Raw genomic sequence first — 24107 nt, 5'->3', positions numbered from 1 at the left:
ATTTCTGCCTCTGGCATTTGAGCTTTTAACTAATTTACTGAACTGCTTACTTGTACCTAAAGTACTACTTGGTAGTCTTTTCGAAATAAACAAGTTCAAAATTGAACTCCTTTCTCTGATGAGGCTTATCTGCTCCTCATCTTCTCTTGTTGGCATCAGTTAATGAATCTATCCATCTGTGCCATGATCATGAGAGAAATACTATAAAATCCTACTTTTCCATTCTTCTCTTTATCCGACCTTTCCCCCAAAGTAGTAGATTTTGTCTCTTTTATAATTCTCAAATATATCTTTATGTCTTTTCTTATTTCACTACCATGATTGGGGCTTTAGTTATCTCTGTTCCAGATCATTAAAATAAAGCCTGGCTGGCCTCCCTAGCTCCATGCTTTTTCCCTCCACACTGTAACAGGACTCATTTATCACAAAAGCAAATCTTCCTGTGGTATTCTCCTCTTTAAAATCCTTCCGTGGTGTTTCATCACCTATATTAGAATTACAAGCATGACCTTATAGATGCTTTATGATTTGGCTCCTGCTGATCTCTCCTTTCTTTCTTCTCTTTGCAATTTACACCCTTTTATTGACAAGATTGCTCCCATTTCCTGCACTCACACACACTCTCTTATTTTCTGGCTTTGTACTTTGGTTGAAGCCCGGGTATGACCTGCTCATCTTTCTTCACCTGCTCCTACTCATCATTTAAGACCCAGCTCAGGCACCATCTCCCACAGGAAGCCTCCTATAAAACCCCAGTTGGGCTGAATGCCTATCATCTGTGTTATCTAAGCAACTGGAGTGCTATATTTTCTTATTATTTAACTCTTACTTTCACTAGACTGGGACTTCCTCAAGAGCAACAATCCATTTTATTCATTTATTTCCTTCCCATGGTAATTAGCTCAGTGTTTGGATATGATTCCAGTGTGTGAAAATAATAGTCACTGTGGTAAGTTGAATTATTATCAATATTTGTTTTCCTTGCCACCAAATGTATATTTTACTGTAATCAAATGAAAAAAATGTAAATTGAAAATATGCATTATCTATTAACTGTCTTAGAAGAGGAAACTTAACTCTTCTCAAAATGACAGGTTTGATAAACACACTTAGAAATCTTAACTTCACCCAAATTCCTCTCCATCATACCAGTTACTTTCAATGTCCAAACCATATAATGTGACTTTTATCCCAGGTTCCTACTTCAGAGTCTAGTATAGAAGGCATATTATAAATATTTTTATTTAACAAATTGGTATTTTGATGGTAGAGCTGTCATAGAGAGTATCAAGTATTTTGAATGCATAGTATTAAAAATGAGCTTAACATTTTGTTCCACAACTGAAATTACTGTCTTGCATGGAATGGTATGAATATTATTTCTAACAAAAATATTAAATATGTAGCTAATATTTTAAGTGATAAGTTTTATAGCATGGTCGGGAAATATGTGTTATAATATAATATTTTCAGCATTAGAGGGAATCAAGGATAAAGTTCATCTGGTTCAACTAATTTATCTACAGAGAATATTGGGACCCCCCAAGAAACTTAATAACACAAAACTGATTAACAGCTAAGCTACAAATAGCACTCAAGTTGGGTGTCTTTCACCACACAGTTCTGTATTGGTTATTTAATAATGTAATCTATCCACTTCGGTTAAACATTAGCCTACACACACACACACAAACACACACATCCCACAACATGAGCTAGTTGAATAGTATAATCCTTTTGTTATCACTCTTACTTGGACTACTAAGTGTCAAAAGCTCATCTCAAAAATTAGTAAATGACTAAAAAGTTGTTACAGAATGTTCTTCTCTGCTTTGCAATTTCATTTCAGATTTTATCTATGTAACAAAATGGAGGTCTGAAAAGTGGTGTCATCTCCAGTATAGATAAAATTAAACAGATGAAGGAAAACAAAAATTTTAAATGCAAATGTTAGTCACAAATTTTCTTGACACTTAAAAGTGAATGAATTCATAAATAGGCTACTAGCCCATTAGCCGTAAAAATATATACTCTTTAGCTAGTTGTATTATTTTTAGAGCATTAAAATATATAGTATCTATTTCTCATAATGACTCAAGTGATGGTGTTCACCTCTACATGAATTTGTAGTGCAGTAATCAGAAACCTGCAGTTTTCTATATCCTGAGAGTCTGATTTCTGAAAATAGCCTTTATCACTTTTTCAAGTCTGAAATCTGAGAGTAATTCTTCTGAATAAGGAAATGGGTCAAAGCCAAGTGTTCCACTTATACTTAAGATGCCAAAAATCACATGTGAATTTGTATTGTTTGAGGGAGGAGAGAAATATTTTATGGCACAGTATTGGAAACTACCTCAGTTTAACTAAATACTGCAGAAAGACAAGAGTAATTATCTGCCTCTGCTGTCTGTGTTTTAAAGTTTATATTTGAATGGTATTAAAAAGATTTTTGCTGTGTACTTCTAAAAGTCTAATCTTACTTTGCTTCTCCCATTCTATTGCAAAGCCTATTTGTGTTTGAATTCTTACATTGTTAGCATAGTATTTGTCTTTTATCTATGTTTGTACCCAGTGAAATCTTCAACAATTACTTTTTAAATCACATTTAGTGTATACATATGTGAGTATATAATGTTTGCCAGTATGTGTCAATAATTGTATGTGCGTGTGCATATATGTGTATATGCACACACACAACAACATATATGCATGTATAAATATGCAGCCTTACAAGAATACGTACATACACACACACACACATATATATATATATATATAAACATACATACACATATAAAATATATAACACTAAAATGTTTTATAATCCTGGGAGTAAAAACATTCAGGTAACTACAATCTGTTCACTGTTGCAGTGTTTTAAGGTCCTTGTTACATACACAACCTATTCTTGCCTTGCAGTGTTCCTTTATGGTAGAGCAAATAGAAGGAAACCTTCCTTCTATATCAACAGCCCCACTGTCCTCCTGGGAAATGGGAGACACATTTTTCCCACACCTACTTAGACAGAAAAATGACTTACCTCTTAAAGTTTATAACACTTGATTTTTAGCTTATGGTTCAGAGCATTAGGCAAAATGAAAGTCATTTATGTCAAACCTATTCCTAATGAAATTCTATTATTTAAGGATATTTCATCACCTTACTAAAAACGACTTTTCTATACATCCCAAAATAGAACATGGTAGAACATGGTAATTTCTTCAGTTCAATATAGTGTTTAAACATAGCCATTTTTTTAAGTAATCAAATGGTCTTTGACCAGAGTTTGGAATTCTCTAATTTGTTTTTTAAGGTGATCTTAGTAATTTCAGGAATACATAGAATACTTTAAACCAGGTTTTAACAGAAAAGATAGAATTTTTCTGAAAATCTTCAGAATTTCTTTCAACCGCTGTTTTTTTTTTTCTCTTCATCTGACTTTAACAGTTTTAACAACCAGTTTTGTGTCTTGATGCAACCCCCCTCCTGTATCTCCCAGGAAATTCCTAATAATAGTCAGGAAGTTTTCAGTTGCATTTATTGAGGACCATTGTGTGAAAGGAATTGTCCTAGAAACCTCACAGGAATTAGTTCATATAACGCTTAAAACTGAAAAAGGTCCTTTCATTAAAGTGGTGCCACAAGACAAATATGCTCATGAAATATACACTTTGCCAACAGAGTCAGCACATATAAATATACCCAAAACACAGTGTATGTGGATAGAAATTTAACTCATAGTTCATAGAGTATTGGGGTGTTGGCAGTTAGGATAAAAGATTTTGCAAAACCACAAAGAACTGAATAAATAGATAACCAAATTGGAAGGATCTATTTACTATAATATTATACTTACTATGTCATACATAGAAAAATTCATACTACTATGTCTTTACTGTATCTAGTCACTCATTTTTACAGTTGAAGGAGAAAGATCTATAGGATGGAAAGATAGAAATTAGAGAAGCAACAGCAGTAAGGAATAAATCTTCAGAGAAAATAAAAGACCATTCTAGTTTGACCTTCTAAAAACTCTCAAAAGTAAAAGGTTGGCTTATTTTTGCTTTTCTAATACTGTAAAAGTATATGCTTATTGTAGAGATATTAACATTTAAGTACAGGAGAATGGGAAGAATGCCACAGTGTCAATCATGTAATTTTTAAGAAGTTTCCTGAAATTGCACAAGACAGAGGAAACACGATCTTGCTTCTGGGGTGGCAAACAGCCCACCACTGTTAGATAGCTGAAGTGCCACATCCTGCATCTTGTTAAACTTAACTCAATCATCTGTATTTCAGCAGAAGAGTCTTTATTTTCATCCTGGCACTCCAGTCTTAAAGTAGACGAAAGCTTATGTTTGCTTAAAGCTACAACATGATTATTCCTATAAAATAATTAGTGACATTTGAACCACTTTCTGATAGAGTCAATTTAGAGACAGACTAAGTGGCTTCCCACATTTATTGAATTCACATTTGAAAATGCTGTTGAAAGTGTTTGAAATCCAGCATTTTTAAAGAAGCATAACAGGATGAACTCTAAGAATTGTGTATAAGGTTATAAAACATGATTCTGTTTTTTAATATATTCTTTTTTTATAGTTGGATACAATACCTTTATTTTATTTATTTATTTTTGTGTGGTCCTGAGCCTCACACGTGCTAGGTGAACACTCTACTGCTGAGCTACAACCCCAGCTCCACATGATTCTTTCTTTAAAATCTACTTAATCCCACTACTTATGGCCAATACAGTTAGAAAGTTTTGCTGACTCTTATACATAGAAATTCTACATCTATCGAGATTAAAGCAATCATATCTTTACACTTAATTGTGTACTCTTTTAGGACTTTGGGCAATTATTATGAAAAATAAACAAATATGAATAGTAAATTAAGTACCTATAATAATTTATACTATAAATCTAAATGATATGTTGTGGGTATCCATTTGTAAACATGAGAAGCTGACAGTTGTGTAATATTAATCATTGTCACATTCTTTCCAATATGTTTAAACAGTGATCCTAAAGGTAAAAAAAAAAAAAAAAAATGTTCCTGTTGAAACTATTATAGTAAAAATTCCACCAGGATGGAAAATTAACTTATTTACCAGCCAATCAGGATTCCCTAGTGTTCTGAAAACAGCATGAAACAAAACTTGTTGAACAGTTAAAATGCTAAAGAGTGCCATTGACCTATGAGATGTAATGACTTAAAATATAAATAGTAGCATGAGATATTCCCATAATAACTGTACAGGTGTTTCACCTGTTGACCTTAACTTCTCTGTTTCCTAAAGTTAAGTATGACACTTCTCTGGGAAAATAATTTGCTCTGAAACATAAATACTAACTCATGAAACTTGCAACTTAGGTTATTAAAACCCACTCACATGTTGAGGATTTAGTACTAGTAATGGGTCTTCGAATAATTTAAGGCTTGATTTACCATCTAAGATACCATTCTTTCTATACTGTGCAGACTGTGAAAGGCTGAGGATCTCAAAAACACATCTGGCCAAGCGAGTCACCAGCAATTTGTTAAGTGGTAAAATGCTGCTCTCCTTCAATTTGCAGCTGCCTGCAGTTGCAGGGCTGATTATCGAAGGCAACCTCATGCTTGTTAGTCTAATTCATGGTTTATTTGCTCACTACCATCCTCTTGACTCCTCAAATTTTAATTTAGATAATCTTTTTTATGGTCAAATCTATAGGATTTGATATATAAATTTAGTGTACTTAAACTTTAACATATAATAGTTAAAGGACAAATTTTCAAAGCATAAAATTAATATCAACCTAGATTCTCCTTTTTTCTTTTTCATTTAACTTTTGTGGTGCCTATTACAGGAATGCTAAGAACTTGTCTCCTCTTTCTCCAAAAGAACATTTCAGAACTGTTTTTTTCTCTCTAAGATCTACATGGTTGCCTCATCCCCATCTTCAATTCTGATGCCCAGAGACTTGGTCAGACTGAAGAGTCCAACTCCACAACATGTGGAGGCAGAAACTGCCTAGTGACACTAGCTATCTGGGTGTCCTTGTATTTGGCAATGACAAATAGAAGCAATTTGAAAACCATGGTGGAGAAAGGAGATGATCAACTGCATTTCTAGACAAAGAAACTTAGGTGTATATTATATTGTTATAAATTGTGATCCTGTGATTTAAAATCAGGTGTTTTATCTCCCGTATAACATCTATATTAGCAACATACTATGACACTTTGCAATCTATATTAAATGCAAGGGGTCTTTCACTTCTAGAGAAATATAGAATTGTACAAAAGTAATAATAGCAACAATGAAAATTTCTATGCTTTGAAGGAAAGACCAAACATTTTGTTTTATGGACTCTATAATAGTTACTTTAGCAGCATTTTAAAGTTACATATTAGAACCCTAATGCTCTGGTCTACATTCTAATCCATGCTCTTATATAAGAGCATGAAAAGCTAATATAATTATATCTGCAAAGAACAAAATTATTCATTTAAATTGGGAGATTTCTAAGGCACAATATTTTCATTATATAGCATAGTCTTCCCCAGATTCTTTAGTTAATTTATTAATCCATTAATTAATAAGTTAAGCTTTATTCTGTAATAGATGCTGTCCTGAAAACTGAAAATAAAATAATGAAAACAAAGAATTCCTGTTCTCTTTGAAATTCCAGTCAACCAAGAAAATTTAATATGATATAAGGTAATTAGTTATAATAGGATATTTTACTAATATAATAGTTAAAATGGGCATATATAATAGGTATATATAGCACCATAAAAACACAGGAAAGGGGAAGTTCCCAGAATACTTGCAAAGTATTCTGAAATATTGCACAAGTATAGGTAGATATACACTTTACACACAAACATGTATGTATATGTGTATATGTGGCTATATGTGTATGTGTGTGTATATATGTACATATATATTTACATATGCATATACATAAATATATATGTGTGTGTATGTGTGTGTGTATATATATATATAAGATATATATATAATTTTCCTAATGCAAGATATGTGTGTATATATATTACTAATTCAAAATCCTGATATAGGGCATATTTGCTTTAGAGAAATAGAATAGCCTGTAATCATGAGAATTTCTACAAAATAATTGGACAATATGTCACAATATGTCATCAGCTAAACTCTTCCACAATAGTAGGAAAGACATTACTAAAAGGAATAAAAACAGATGCAGGAATTGATTAAAAGAGTATAGCAATACTCATGTATTTAAAAATTCAACAACCTAGCCACTATATAAAAAAATTTGTAGATAGTCCATGTGACTTGTGGCAGGGAAAATAAATTGGAATTGGGCCACTTATTACTGGGAATACATATCACTATTCTCAAAGAACATATAATTTGTTTTACAAGTCAAATGACTGGCATGTAGGAAAAATCTCAAAATATTGTTGACTGGATAAATACAAAGGAAACAATGCAAGAAATTTGACAAGTAAAATGCTTTCAAAGGTTTTGGGGTATGAGAGTAAAGAAAAGAGTGTATTTAAAATTGTGTCTCTAAAATCAAATTTGATGTGCTGGATAGAACATTGTGACAAGTATTTATTGACTGCCTGAGAAATATACCACTATATTTAGCTTCATTCATTCAGTTTTAGTTTTCTTATTTCTCTAATTTTTTGTTATTTTGGCTTAACAGAGTTGAAATAGGTATTATAGCATCATAAAATCTATAGTGATTATTTCATAATTCAAAAAGAGACCACCAAAGTGCTTAATTTTTATTAATTTTTTAATTGACAGGAAAAATTGTATGCATTTACTGTGTGCAATATATAAAAAATGCATACAACATGGAATGACAAAATCTAGCTAGTTGACATGAGCATTACCTCCTATAGTTATCAGTTTGGGGATGAAAGTACTTTATATCCATTCACTTAGCATTTTTCAAAATACATATGTTAATAATCATATTCATCATATTTCACAATTCTAACAAAAATATCAAATATAACTTCTAAAAATTATACAATATGAAATAGGCTCATTTTTTTAAATCTCAAGTCCAAAGATGAACTAATTTTTTTCCTCATGTTGATTAACATATTGTGTTGATTCATTATTAAAGTTTTAGTTGAGATGATAGAGTTAAAAACTATATGAGAGCACAGTGGATATAGTGGATATTATTTTTGTCTCAAGAGGAGGATTATAAAATTCAATTAGATGTTGAAGTTTTTTAAAACGTTTTAATTCACCAAAATCACGCATCAACTTAAAAAAACAAACAAACAAACAAAAAACAGAAATCACATTGTCATTTAAGTCTTCAACTCAAACCTTTTCAACTGAGATCTGTAATTTAAGAAGATGCAAAGCTAGACACATTGCCTGCTATTTCTCTTTTCTTTGATACAGCAGGGAAAAGAAAATGAATTTATGTTGATTGATTTTTCAAAGAGATTAATTCTATGGATATACTCTAAGGAAAAATGGCAAATTGAATTTTCTTCACAAATCATAGTTAATAATTTTAAAAAAATTGTTAACTAATAAACAAGGCATTTCCTAATCTCCTCTATAATGTGACAGCTGCTTTTGTAGCCCAGGCAGTGAAATGAAACCCAGAATATAATTCTACCCCGACACTACAGAAGGAAAAATGGGGAAGGGCATTGTCTAGATCCAATCATGTTTTAAATTTGAGGCAATACAGAATAGAACAGAAAAACTAAAGTTTCATAACTCTTGTGATTTGGAGAAACCTTACTGCACTCTAGTTTTGAATCACTGTCTGCTAAACTGTTGGTTCTGCCCTTATATAGTACACTCTTGTAAGGAACTTTAATGCTAGGATTTAGTATATCTGCCTCTTTCCATTATCAAAGTCCTTAACCACATTTCAAATAAAGGGAAAAAAAGAGGGGGGCTTTTCTTAGAGTATAGAGATTGTAATAAACTCCATCTGAGGTGCAACACTTTTTTCCGTGGATGACAAAAGGCAACTCTGCATCTGCTTTGCATGAGTCAGATATAAAGCAATCCTTACACAATGCTGTTGGTTTGTTCACTTTGTTTATTTTGTATAGGTCTGCTTATTTATTTATTTGGGGAGAAGGTGTGTAGTATGTCTTCACTGAAAGCAGATGACTAATAACTTCATATCCTGAAACAGTGAACGGCCAACCTGCTCATTTCATTTGTATTCCATGGATGCCTCACTTTTCCTCCTCACTGCCTGGCCTGTACTGATCAGTGTTAACAATGGTATTTTTGTCTCCCTTGAAAACTTTCTTGTTCCAACCGAGTGGAGGTAGAGGCATTCACTTAAAAACAACAACAGGTATTTTCAGTGTTTTGTTGTTTTTAAATAAATCAATATTCAGGAACCTGCATTCATTTATCAGGTAATCTAATAAAGAAGCTGACTGGTGACAAACTCATTAAGCACATAGCAATGACCCAAAGAAAATGGCATTTTTAAACATTTTTGAAATATTGCTATATGAGATGGATTGAAGAAGACAAAACACAAAAGAAACTGTAGGAATGATAAATCATGTTCCTAAGACCTGTATTTTAGCCACTGGTGACAACTTGGATACTAACTATAACTTATGCATCACTTTTCCAGTCTTCCATCCCCCAGTCAGATGTACTAACCAAATAATATGCACCTACTCCCTCCACTAATCAAAGTCTCAAGAAAAGGGATAACATTCCTCATAGTTTCTGAGATCCTGAATTATCTAGGTTTGTCATAAAATGTACAGACACAAATAATGTAACTCTTTGGCCAGCTTCTTATCTCCTTCCACATTGATTTAATATTTATCACTTTGGTTCATTTGAAAAACAAGAAGTCTCGATGTTGCAAGGAAAACACAAAACTGCAAAATGTTACATATTCAGTCCAGAGAAAGAATGAGCTTGTTTTACTGAAATCTCTATTGATGGGGTTGAGGAGGGGCATGGATGTAAGGAGGAGTTAATGCTTCCTTAGAGATTGAATTTCCTTTGCATTTTACCAATTGCTTTTCTAAAGTCATGCTTTCACATGTTGCTTATACTAAAAGCATTCATAAAGGTCAGATATGAAAAGTGTAACTTAATTTCTGAAAACTTGCTTTTAACCTGCCACTCCCAGTTCCCATCCATGACTCCAGTAGTTCTTAAATAACTATCATTTTTGTCTATAACAAATAACACATCAAATATTTAGCTTTCCCAATTATTAGGATGTCCTTTGATCTTCTAAAGAATTTTTTCACCTGCACAATTCTTTTTTGTGACAAAAAAGTGTGTTCAAATTCCTGGTTCCAGAAAGACTCTCATTAAAAATGAACTACAACATGAGAATCAGAGCAAGGCAAATGTTTGAATATGGCCTTTGCTATAGTTCTGTTGCTCATAGGCCTTTCTCAAATGCTAAGGAAGTATTCCCTTGAAGAAAGAAATAGCAGGAAATAACAGATGTTGAATGGAAACCAATATATGTTTTTTTTATATGACTTAATCTTAAAATACCTTGGGAAGAACACTGAAATTTGTTTCTAGTATTGATTTCCTCCTTGGTGTTGTTTATTAGGAGAACTGATTAACCAACTCATTTTGAAATTCCTGACTCAGTCATTTTCCCTAAACAGGTCACCTGCTTCTGTGGGCTGCACTCACTTTTGGAGAATTCTCTAGTCACAATTAAATGGGAGTTCAGGAAGAGATAATTTTTTTTATTTAATGGATAAAATGTATTTCAAGAGAATCATAGCTTCAAACACATTTTATACATTAAATATTTTAAATACATCTAAAACATACCTTCTCCTTATATTCTTTTATACTCAAATATAGCAAGTGTCTTTACCTTCTACTCCAAGATGATTCAGGGTATTTATAACCTAAAGAACTACTTGAAATATCATTTCACAAATTAGAACAATTTCTGCTCTTCAGTTACAATGTTTATTACCATCCCAAATTCTTCCTTAATAACAAAACATAGAGTGGGTATTTTAAAAATATACACATTGGTTTCATCCAATATAGAAAAAAGTTCAGAAACACCCTTTCAATGGAAAAATACTTCAATACAGATCTCCTATGACTACACAGGTCTTTATTGTAAAAACAACAGGTTAGCTAACCTGTTGTGAAGTTGGAAAGTGCTGTTTCTTTGGATATTCAAACACAGCATCCAGAAAATACCATTCTTAGTAATCCATCTCAATATGGAGTGTGGTGATGTTGAAAACTACTGATTCATTTGACAGAAATATATACAACAGCCTGATCATCATATTAAACACCTGCTCAAATTTGACACTGTGGCAGAAGTTAATCACATTTAAAAATGTGAAATGTTAGAAGACATTAGGAACTCAGTTGCAGATAGAATAAATTATAGTACATGATGTAGATTGTGGTTTAGAAAAATAATTCAAAATAGTATGCTTTTAGGAAGAGGAATAAATGCTTCACTCATACTTTAAATAAACTTCAATGTTAAAAGGTCAATAAAATATTTCTGAATTTTAAATAGCAAATGATGCAGTAAAGTCAGTGGTTATGGAGGCACTTACAGTAGGGCTTATCATGTCTGGACATAGGCCACAGATTCTCAGAATAAGAAGAAAAAAAACTAGAGGAATGGATCAAATCCACATTTCACACCTGGAGCTATGTTTTGGTAGATTCTAACAAACATTCAACCAGGTCCACTTCTACTTTGTTTCTACCTGAGTTGAGAAAAAAAAATTCAAATTGATTACTTCTCAAGTGCTTGGAAAAATATTTTAAAAAAGAAAACAACTTAGCTAAGCTTATCAAAGTCAAATGAGAAAGCAATAACTATAAGATTCTTAATGTTTTTGTAAGTATTTTTCAGGTATATAGTTTCTTTTTTCTTTATTTATTTTTTACAATCACAGGTAAAATATCTATTTTGTAGCTGAACTTTTCTACTATTTTACAATTTATTCAGGCTATGATAGTTACGTCTACCTGAAGGATTTACCATTTTTACTTCTTAAGATTAAAACAAATTTGCGCAAAAAGAAAATGGAAACATAGATTTATTTGACTTTCAAGCATCTTGAAAAATACAAAGCTGATAAGAATGTAAAGGGTCTGGAAAATACCACATGCAAATAAATATATTAAATTTTTAAGAATGTGTTTGTAAATATGGGGGTGTGTGCACTATCAAATCCTAGGCAGTGACATTAATTTAAAGTTTTGCTTTACAAAATGAAATAAATCTGTCCTGATTTTGTGGTTCAGAACCCAGATTGAATGTCTTCTTTCCCTGTGGAGTCAGTTCTGAACCTCTTATCTGAATTTACCTACAACCATTTCTTTTTCCTGGAACACATCAAAATGTACCAAGATTAGGACATTACATGGGTGAAATAGATATACTGCTAGGTTTGCTTTATCCAGTTTGGTTTTGACAAAACCTAACTCTCCTATACTATGTAACAAGAAGTATAGTAAAAAATAAAAAAAAAATGCTTTAAGACATTTAAAATATACATTGATGAAAATGGTGAAACTAAAGTATTTGAAACAATCATGTGTGAGATTTCAATAGAATGATTAATTAGTCTGTTCCTCTAAATAATCCCAAAGTGACATGAATTCCTGTGCAGAATGAGTGTCTGTACAGAGTAATCCATGAAAGACAGGCCTCTTGTCATCTGTAGCCCTAATCCATTGCTCAGAGCGTGAAAAGCGCTAAGGATAACAAGTGTGAGAATCAGTAAAATCAACATTATTTTTGGATTTTATTTTCTTAACAATACTAACTGATCAATAGGCTTGTGGAAACTGACAAATACAATAGGATCTGTTTGACGAATCAATCTAGTGAAGTGGAGGAAGAATCCTGCCTCCCTTTACCCCTCCCCCTTTCTATCCCCCTCCACCTACACTCACACAAACACATTTTGAAAGAGAGAGAGAGAGGGTGGAGAGAGAGAGTGCACAGTGACTGCTCTTTCTCTATTGGTCTGTAGTCGTTCGGTAATGAAAGCTGTCTTGACAATGCTTAGATCATTTTTTTTGTAAGGATTCTAAACTGCTTTCAGCTAAGTGTTTGTGTTTTTAATTGTGAGACTCACCCTCTCTTTCTGGCCAAGAAATTTCCATATTATTAAGTTCAGTTCTGTACTTCAAGTGCTGAGAGGGGGTGGCAGTGGCAGGAAAGAAAGAGCAGAGAAAGTTGGACACTAACAAAAGAAAAGTTCTCTCCTTTTAACTTTTGTGCAACCCCCAAATCCTATAAGGATATCAGCTTTGGGAAAGACTGAAAGAAAATAGAGGAAATTGAGACACTACAGACCACATGCCTGCTTTGTAAAGAACTTATGGTGTTTGGTTGATTCCCTGAATACATGTATATGTGCCCCCCAGAAAATTTAGTGACCCTTCACCAACTCATGAAGAGACAGAAATATTCATTTTATTTTGGTCCTTGACACTCAGCAGGGACTTTCTTGAACTTTGTCATCTTCCTCTGCCCTTTAAACCAAAACTAGGGAAGTAGCTTTTATTAATGAGATGTGATGCATTAAAAATGTTAGGCAGAGCATTCCAGAAGCTGGAAAGCCATGGATGTTTTTAAATTTTGAGTATCCTTTTGAGAATCCCCTGTTGTAATTTATAATTCTCAGTGGACCTGTATTTGTCTTGAACTGATTGTTGAAATGGGCTTTACTAGGAATTTCTTCACTGAAATTGCAGTGGGGCAGGGGAAGGGGGTGGTTGAGCCTAAGGGGTTTGTTGGGAGGAGGGAATGATCTCTAACAAGGCTTTAAAACCTTCAGTGGTTAAAGTTATATTGATGAGAAGGTTTCTCTCTCCAACACACACACACACACACACACACACACACACACACACACACGCACACTCAAGTTCAGCAGGATTGTATAATGAGCATGAATTGTAAATTATGTAGGTAACAGTATTCAGATTTTTTTAATCAAAATTGCACCCAAAAATGGCTATAAAACAACGCTTGCCTTGGGAAGTAAATTTATAGCTACATGCCTTTCACAGGCACGCTGGAGGGTTCTGCTCCCGGCTCTAATCTCTGTGAGATGTTTTTTGCATGTGTTGTGTGACAGGAGGGAAGGGGAGTGGGTTGAGCTCGCCTGTTCTCCCATTGTCAGCCAGTCTAGTGAGTGTTGGGAAAACCTGTCTGTGGGATCTTGTGTCATCTCTCCCTACATGTGTACAGGAAAAGTCCGCGCTGCTCCTGCTGACGGTTCCTCTCTCTCTCTCTCTCTCTCCCTCTCTCTCTCTCCTCTCTCTCTCTCTCCCCTCCTCTCTCTCTCTCTTTCTCTGTTTCCCTTTCATTCTGCTTCCCCGGAGCCGAATGAAGCAGGGAGCAGGATTAGAGTCGGCCACAGGCTATCAGAGGAACATAGATAAAAGGAACTGCTTCTTAAGCACCACTGCTGCAGCCCTTGTTAATTTTTTTTTTTTTTCCTCTCTCTTTCCACACAACAGTTGTGCCTCATTATCCGGTGCCTGGCTCGATTTTTTTTTTTTTTTTTTTTGAGGGTTTGAAGTTTCTGTGCTTCAGTGACTGTTACAGAAGAAGAGGTGTTAGTGTTGCCATGAGGTCTTGATTGTCTGCATTTATGAATGAAACTGACCTAAATCACCTGTTACCTCCAGTTTCCAGATTGTTTGAACTTCTCTGGCCGCACAATACAGGAAGGAAGACTGAAGCAGCACAGAGACCTACAGCGTCTGCAGCATGGGCTGGTTCACTGGGATTGTCTGTCTTTTCTGGGGAGTATTACTTACAGCAAGAGCAAACTATCAAAATGGGAAGAACAATGTGCCAAGGCTGAAATTATCCTACAAAGGTAAATCTTTTTTTTCTTTCTATTTTTTTTTTTTTTGGCTAGCTTTTTGCCCCCGACACACACACTTCGTTCCTTGAACTCCCTCCCAACCCAAACCATCAAACCTTTAGTTTAACCTGAGAAACCTATGTGATTATATGTACCTTTCTGAGATGATTTGAACACTTTTTTTTTAAAGCACGTCTTCTGTTTGATATGTGACAATTTAAATGCAAACAAAGAACATTTAATCACATTTGCAGAGAAGAGCTGCATGCCTGGTACATGCTGATCTGTATATCTTTTGATCATATCTTCTGTTAATTTTTCTGACTTTATTTCTCTTAAAAAATTAAAAACAATACTAATGTAAAAAATGGTCTCTTTATAAATGTGCATGTCTCACCTATAATAATTGTTATGATGAATTGTATTTTCTTAGTTTTAGACATTAAATGGTTAATCATCATCATGAATATTCAGTTTGTTCAAATCTGACAATCAGATGCTTAACATAAGCAGTAGATCACGGTTTGCCAAGAGAACATAAACTGGAGAACAGACTAGTTTTTCCACAGTGTGTTATGATTGTACAAAAGACTGTGTATTTGACTAATTGGTGTAAAGGTAGCTTTTCAAATATAATGTTATTTAATTCCGTATGCACTTCAGTGAGAATTGAAGAGCTATTACTCTCTAGTTGCATAGCTACTTATGTGAACTTCTTTATAAAAAAGTATAGATTGATAAAAGAAAAAAAACACCCATCTGTATTACATGGTACTTTATTTGGTTACAGTTTCATGCATGTGCTTGTTTTTAATTGAGGATTTAAGAGAAAATATTCATTATAAAATTTGTTTAGACAGATTTTATAGACTGATGTATAAAGTAATGCTAAAATGCTTCCAGATAATACTTTTTAATATCAGAAAATACTTCTATAACTCAGGTATTATGAAATGGAGTTGAAGATTAAACTGTTTGCACTCAAGTAGTTCTGCTCCCTAAGGTGCTGATTTCTTAGGATTCTCAGATTTCTAGAATTGGGGGTGGGGCAGTGAGAAGCTTCAATTATGCTACAATTTTAGCCTATGGGGTAAAAGAAAACTATTGGATATCTGTGGTGATGTCTGTCTACTGTACACTGCTCTATGCCAGAAGATATAATCTTTAATTTTCACATGATGGCTAACATCCCTTTCTGAATGCTTTAGTGTGAAAGAGGATCTCAAGTAGAAAAGAGAGGTAATTTTCACACTCTGGATTAGAAATTAAACACCTATTAAATGTGTTTATTTGAATTTAATACTCATTGTGAAAAATACATTGAATTAGAAAAGATTTTTGGTCTAATAATTTCTTGGGTGTCCAATGAAGAACAGATTTTAAGCATCAGCAAAAATTGCAATTTCATTTATTTTACAAGTTTTTTTTTTTAAAAAGCATACCATCCATTAAATACTCAATTAAATCTCTATTATGTTTCTATTTAATAACTGTCTTTGTATTGTTTCTATAACATTTAATGTTATGACATCTTTTCTCTCCTTGAGAAGATGCCATCAAATAATTCTTAATAGTCCACTTTATTCAAGTTTATATTCAGTATAAGTTTATATGCAACTTTAGTTCTCAAAGATGTGAATGGCTGTATGCTATAATTTTAGATTAATAAATGTGAAAAAAAGTGAAACATTCTAAAATCTATAAGATTTAGAGAAAGTTGTCAAAGTGCTAAATCAATTTTAAAATCAAATAAAAATTGAATACCATACTTTCTTATTTTGAAATAATCTTATTTTCATGGCGAATAGATTATCATTCTCCATGATAGAAGAGGTACCTTTTTCTTTTTTCTATACGTTCAAGTCAGGTAGATAGAATTTAATTAAAATATTTTAACCTTGTCTGATGAAGCAGCTCTATACTTTGACAAGATCTATATATTAGACACTGTCATTATAAGCCTTTCCTTTTTTTTTTTTTTTTTTGGTCAATGGCATTCATCAGAATTATTATGCTTTTTTTTTTTAAAATCAAAACTGCCTCACAGCTATATAACAATTCTACTGATATACCAAAAGCTTGGCAGTTTGGTTAAAAATAAACTGTGAAATGGACAACAAGAATAAACAGAGTGGTCCAAACAGTTTTTCTTGTGTCATTTTATTGGTCTGTCATTACCTTTTTGTCTCTGGATGTAGCTTGTTTTGCCAAAGCAAACACCTGGTAGCCAATTGTCAGTACTTTGTTTCTAAACTATAATGGAGATAGATTTTTTTTTAGCTACTTCTTTTTCCTCCTTAATGAGATGTCAAACATAGTTAAAATATCAACTGCATTACCCTTAAAAATATTCCAGCAGGACTCATGAAGAGTTAAATCCCTGCCAACCTTCATTTCCCATGGTCACTTGTTTTCAAAGATCCACCATTAACCCTCTCATTGCTCAGGTGGCTAAGATGAAGTTTCATGCAATTACTGAACTTATTTTCTACTTGCCTAGTAGGAGATTAAAGAGATTTGATACATTAAATGAGAAAGAAAAAGAAGTAAAAACAAGAAGGCAGCCTTTGTTGGGAATGTACACCCATATCTAATAAGATACCTCTTTACTTTCTAGGAAAAAGGACTTGAATAGATGTGCTCAGGACCATCTGGAGAAGTGATAATATTAGAAAAATGGGGTATGCTGGCTTTTCCTCTGAACCAATCTGATTTAGAATCCTTGTGGGGGAAGAAAATGTGAGAACTCCATAAATCTCAGCAGTCACATAGAAATTATCCTCAAGAAACATTCACTCAGAGATACTTTTGCCTTCCTTAAATGTATGCAATAGAACTAAAAGTTAAGCTTCTACTTTAAAAAATGGCACATAACTGTTTATTCCCTCTACAAAACTAGACAGATTTTACTTTTCTTATGAAATACTAGAAAATAATTAATCTTTCATTTGGGATATGTGATACAATGAAGGTTTCAGTAAAATCTATGTAAATCACAAGAATGAATAGGTTTCGGGTTTTAAATAAATGACAGATATTCCATCATTCAACGTAATGGGTTTTCCCATGACATTGTGTGTTTCAGTTTTAGTAGAACTCAAAGACCCATGCAAGTCTCAATGTGATGGTGATCCTGTGAATCCAAAGGTTAAATCAATAATTTTAACCTTACCTTCATAGGGAGGACTTAGTAAATAAGACTGAAATAAAGGGTAGACAATTTAAAGACTTTCTTTTCATATTTGATGACATTTCCCCCCTTAGAGTCTTGTTGTTTAATTCTTGTGAGAATGAGATTGCCAATTAAATCAAAATTCTCATGTACACTTTTCTGATATTAGAAGGAAATTTTATTTAATTAAAATCTCTGAAGTAAAAGTTTCAAAAATTTTTTCTTCTTAGTCTATTCTTCAACAAATTATTATTGTTTACAAAACTAATCAATATAAATAATGATTTACTGAACTTTATTTCTGTTCAGCAATTTTTTTACCAAAATAGTGTTTAATTATATATATATTATATGTATAGTATATATGTGTGTGTGTGTGTGTGTGTGTATATATATATATATATATATATATATATATATACATACATATATACATAGAGAGAGAGAAAGAGTTTATTTATACATACTACATATATAAAGATATGGATATGTGTATAGATATGGATATATGCATACATGTATTCTATTTAAAATACATATCTTCATGTTGATATTTATGGCTGGGAAAATATTTTCAGCAATCTACAGGATAATCTACAGGATGTGACTTATGATAAAAAGCCTTCACAAATAAATATATTAGCTTAAAATGACAATCATATTTTATATCATATTTATTATATATAAATAAAATAAAAGGAGTGTGACCTTTAAGTCCTGTGAAAAGTTTTGATGAATATCCTAAGTATTTATATAATAGTATAGAATGGAATGTGTCTTACATGAACAATTTAGCTATTGCAGTTAAAATTAAATTTTGTAGGAAAGTTAGGGGAAAGAATGACACATACAAGCTCTCTCTCTCTCTCTCTCACACACACACACACACACACACGTGTGTGTGTGTGCATAGAGCAACAAAGTCATAAATTCTTTGCAGTTTCTTTTCTCAAACAGTCACTATTCATTTGGCACCTGGAATTTAACTAGCTAATCTTTATTTAACATGATCTTTTCAAATTTTATTAACTTTAACCTCAGATTTTGATTCCAAGATCTTCAATTTAAACACAAAGAACAGTAGAACTTTAATTTGTCTAATCAACGAGAATATGCTGGCAAAATAATGAAAAATGAACATAAAAATAATATAAAAGTCACACATCTTGTGATTCAATTCAGTTCTGGTCAGATTAAATGATGGCTAGTGAAGTCTCAAATTTGTGGCTCCTCTGTTAATGCTGCCAAACAGATTGGACTTTGAAATAATAATTTATACAGTGTAAACTGTAGCATGTAGGAAAGTAATTGAGACCAAAAAATAAGCCTCTAGATCATTAACTTATAACAATGATATTCAGTCACTATTAACTTCAATAAACCTGAACATTGAATAGACAATTTTCCTAATTCTAATTTTTGTGTTGTATTTTCTTTTCATGTTAATTAACAGTCTACTATTATAAATTATATAAAAAATACCAAGATATTTAGCCCAATAAATAGATGTGTAGACTGTGATATCTAATTTCCCTTCATTTTCTGACTTAATTATCACCCATAAACAACATAATTAACAAATATCATTTGGGGTCAGTTTTACTTAAATTCTGCACCTAAGAATTAATTTAAGGATATTTTAGGAATAAATTTAATAGGTTAATTAATATGATTATATATGTCCCTATTGACAAAAATAGATGCTAAGCTATTGATTGAAGAAGATATTATCCTTAGTGTGAATACACAATTGCATTCTGTATTAAATTTTGCATAATATTTTCAGATGTGTGCTTTAAGAAACTTGTATTTTAAAGTTATCATCAACTTTTACGTGTCCATGAGCAATTTTGTGGTTTAAATTATTATCTCAAACTTCATCCACACATCTATGTGGTCAAAAGATCAAAATACCATACTTTCACACTGTTTGAAGAATTTTTAAATCTAAAATCAGGACTATCTTAAATAGAATTTATATTTGAATTTTTCTAATAGTTTCCAAAATGATCAATATTAAAATACATTTTGGATTGATAATTAGGCAACCAGTGTTGAATGGGATAAATTGAGAGGATAAATGAATGACTTTTCCAGGCACCTATTTCATTGCACTACATTTTATTTTTTCATATATTTACAAAGTCCTAATACTATAACTTGGCAAGTTGTGTATTAAAGTAATAAAACATTACTCCTATCAAAATATTATGAATTAGTTTATGATAAAATGATCCTTTGCAGTAAAGTTGTACATATAACTTCCAAACAAAGTTAGAGTTAGAACTCATTTATGAAGACCAGCAGTTGTAAACATAAATTAGGATTGGGATGCCATTAATTTTTTGTGATTTCCAAGGTGCTATCTAAAGGAATCATCATGATTTGCAGTTCTATGTTTCCACTAATAGGTGGCACTAGCCATTTGTCACAGCTTTTTCACTGGTTCTGAAAAGGACAGGCTGCTAGGATAAGCACCCATGGAACAAAGTGTAGAGGCTGTGCTTGGTAAAACTGGCAAGAGTCATGAGATGTGACATGCATGAAAATGATACATTACTTAAGTGAAATTTGCTAAAGATTTTGATGTGTTCCTTGCATGCACTTATTGATACATTTTTGACCAGGAAGAAGTAAATGGTTATATATAAACAATAATTTTTTAACTTAAATGAGGTTATATGTGAGCCTGATCTCTAAGATAGAAAGTAAACTAATTAGTGACATAGTGATACCAACAATTAGAGTGATGGAAGGACGGTATTAGTATGTAAACTAATTACATATGTTGGTATGTAATAAGTTACATATATATGTATTTTCTGTATCATTTTCTTATAGGAAGAAGTGAGCTTGCCTGTGGCACATTATTGCTACCATTTATAATTGGAGAGTACCTAGCTGAGAAGATAATGTTTAGAAAGTTGTATCTGTAAAACAATGGCTTCTTTTAATTTTTAACCTGTTCAAAATTATCATCATAATTAAACATATGGAAGAATCAATAAATCCCATCTGACATAAATAAGTCTGAATGTCTCCAGCTACTATCTCCTTCTATTGCCAAGACATAAACATCAGTATAAATAGAGAATTCTCACACTATTTCTAAACAGTAACAAAGCTGGACTCTGTCAAACCCAGGATAAGAAAATATACAATTTATACTTGAACTAGGGAATGAAGATAAGCAAAAATATAATTCTGTTGATAAAATAAGAATAATTTGGTCTTAGTATTTTATGCAAGCTTAAGCTAAAACTTAGAAGGACCACAAATTTAGGAGGTCTTGTCATCTTTTGAATAAACCATTAAACCTGCATTTCTAGGTTTCTCTTTCTTGGAGAGATGGGGCACAGGAAGCAATGTTGACCCAAACTTATAGTAATTAATGTGCTGCTATAATCATAAATATGTCTTTAGGTAAAACAAACATCACCCACTTGGCTTATCATCAGAATAGTAAATGAAACTGTTCTATTGACTACATCAAATGACTTTTTTTTTAAGTCTGTAAAACTACTTTCATGAATCATCTTTGTAGTGCCAGATTGTGAGGTTCATGAAGCTGGATATGTATTATGTATTATATTTTAATCTATATACTCTCAAAGGCGAGTACAGTCACTCATTGTTGACTGATTTTGTGACTTAGTTGATGCATCTTGTTTTTTTTTTAATCTAAAATATGCCTTTTAAAAAACACAATTCATTTTGGAAACAAGAGGAATGCAAATTTATAATAAATCAATTTATTATAAGTGAATTGTACATTGTAGTACTGTTGAGAAAGGAAAAGTGTTGCTAGCTGCAAGGGTAGAGGCTGTATGTCAATGATACTTCAGCTGCACAAGGATGTGAGAACAGTGGCATCTCCCCCAAGCCACATCTCATTTTGAACCAAGGCTATTCCAAGACTGAATCAGAAAATATCCTGGTCATCTTTTCTTGCCTACAGCTCAGAAATGGGGAATATACAATACACATGTACAGGAAGATTCTAGGTACAAGGTAAGGAATTACTTCCTTTCTTTGGACACATTTGATTTCCTTTTTCTCTTATGTTGCAGTACTCACATATGGAAAAGAAAGTGACACTGTTATAAAACTAAATAGTGGCTAAAGATAAAGAAAACTGTCTTAACCTCACACTGAGCACTTGAAATGTTTGTGTAGCAAAACCAGTCCTCCCAAATGAAGTTGAACATATCCTTAATGAACAATCTCAGCTGACTATTTTTCATTGTCCCCACTTCTTCGAGAATCCTGGCTTTGCTCTCTGACAGCTTGCTAAGATGCAGCATTTCAGAACTTCTTTGCTGCTTCTGTCACACTTACCAAGGGCAACAGTTGCTCACAGCGCCTGCTGCCTCATCTCCAAGTCAGTTTCTTCCTTCCCTTGTCTTCCTGCCCCACAGCCTGGTAACACCTCCCATTTCCCTCTTCAACCTTTTCATCCTCAGAGCTCTTTCTCAGAAAAGTAAATGTGATAGGAAATAGCCAAAAAAAAAATGTCTGGCTGAAATGTGACTATACAATAATACAGGTTGAACTCTGATTTAGATTCTGATCTCAAATTATTAAGAAGATGGAAGAGGATAATAGCCTAATTTCCTTAAACCACTTATAGGGCTGTAGACTGACATTTGTAATTTAAGGAATTTACAAATATGGATGGAAAATTCTTAAAAAATATTTGTTATTCTGGTCAAAAGTTAGAAATAGCAGGAAAGAACAGTAGAACAGCTATCAATTGCACTGTTGTGTACCAATCATAACTATTAAATAGCAGTAAAAGTAATGTAGGCCTAGTCCTAATCCTTAAGCATATATTCAAGCAAAGTAAGAATAAAGTTGTTTACACCTTAGGTCAATCTAAGCTATATATATTTATGGATCTTCAGGATATGTGTCAGAATTTATAATAATTTATAATAATTTTGAATAAACCAATGCTTCTGTGTCAGAAGCATTAAGTTTTCCCTTCGAATTTCAAATCTCAAGAGACATCTTTAAGTCTTAGGTTAAATGGAACTACATTTTATCAGCTTTACAGACTTTATTTACAAAAATCAGTTATTATATATTTCCAATACATATTATATGTATGACATTAAGTCACATAAGTCATTTTTCACATGTCTTCATAAATGAATAGATTTTTAGATAAATAATATGAATATGAAAGGGCTTCTGAGGTAGATATATCTGCTTAGAGTTTAGGGCTCATGTAAAATGGGGAACAGGGAAGGTGGGCCTTGAATGAAAAGAAGAATGTAAGAAGGCAAATGTGGAGAAAAGTGGTGACTGCCACTATTGAAAACTTTCCTTCTGATTTGGTTTTCACAAAGCAATATGCATAATTTATATCACTTAAAATTGCAGCACAGAAGACAAGGAACTTCATAATTAATATGTAGTTGTAGAAGTTTGCCTAAAAAATTACATCAAGAAGTACAGGTGACACACACTTAGAAGGACTTTTCCACAGTGGTCAGAGTCATTTGGGCTTATCTATCTCTTCTTTGGATGTCTACAAAACACACGAACCTGGCTTATTTCTAACCAAATAAAAAAGGAAATTATTCTTTTTATTCAATGTAGAAAGTATTCCCACTGTTTTTCATTGAGATTATGAAATACAGTAATATAGAACGCTGGTGCCTCGTTTTCCTAGTTAACTCTTATTTATTCTGCTTTAATTTATTAATTTGTTAATTCACCAGCAAGTTGTGAAAAGAGCAGTTCCTATTTTACAAACATATTTGCTTTTAATATGAAGATATCCAGGCGCTGGGGTTGTGGCTCAGTGGTAGAGCGCTCATCTAGCACGTGTGAGGCACTGGGTTTGATCCTCAGCCCCACATAAAAATAAATAAATAAAATAAAGATGTATATATATAAAATACATCTTTATTTTATTTATTTATTTATTATATATATATTTATAACATGTAAAATGGGGAACAGGAAGGTGGGCCTTGAATGAAAAGGATGTAAAATGCAAATATATAAATATATATATATATAAATATATATATATAAATATATATATATATATATATATATATATATATATATA

The 24107-nt window shown here is 32.4% G+C and overlaps 1 protein-coding gene across 3 annotated transcripts in view; it reads left to right on the top strand.

Moving 5' to 3' along the window:
* The window catches only part of Sema3a (semaphorin 3A), a 447522-nt gene that overhangs the window by 235253 nt on the left and 188162 nt on the right, over positions 1 to 24107 (top strand). The window contains exons 1-2 of one of the 3 annotated variants that reach the window (XM_048786245.1): positions 14020 to 14168; positions 14672 to 14865. In XM_048786245.1, the coding sequence (XP_048642202.1) occupies positions 14754 to 14865 (112 nt within the window). In that variant the 5' untranslated portion in view covers positions 14020 to 14168; positions 14672 to 14753. The other 2 variants (XM_048786244.1, XM_015488417.2) reach the window with 2 other exon arrangements.

The sequence above is a fragment of the Marmota marmota genome, unplaced genomic scaffold (genome assembly GCF_001458135.2).
Source record: "Marmota marmota marmota unplaced genomic scaffold, marMar, whole genome shotgun sequence".
NCBI lineage: Eukaryota > Metazoa > Chordata > Mammalia > Rodentia > Sciuridae > Marmota > Marmota marmota.
Note: the sequence above shows the minus strand (reverse complement) of the source record. Positions and strands in the feature narration are given on the sequence as shown.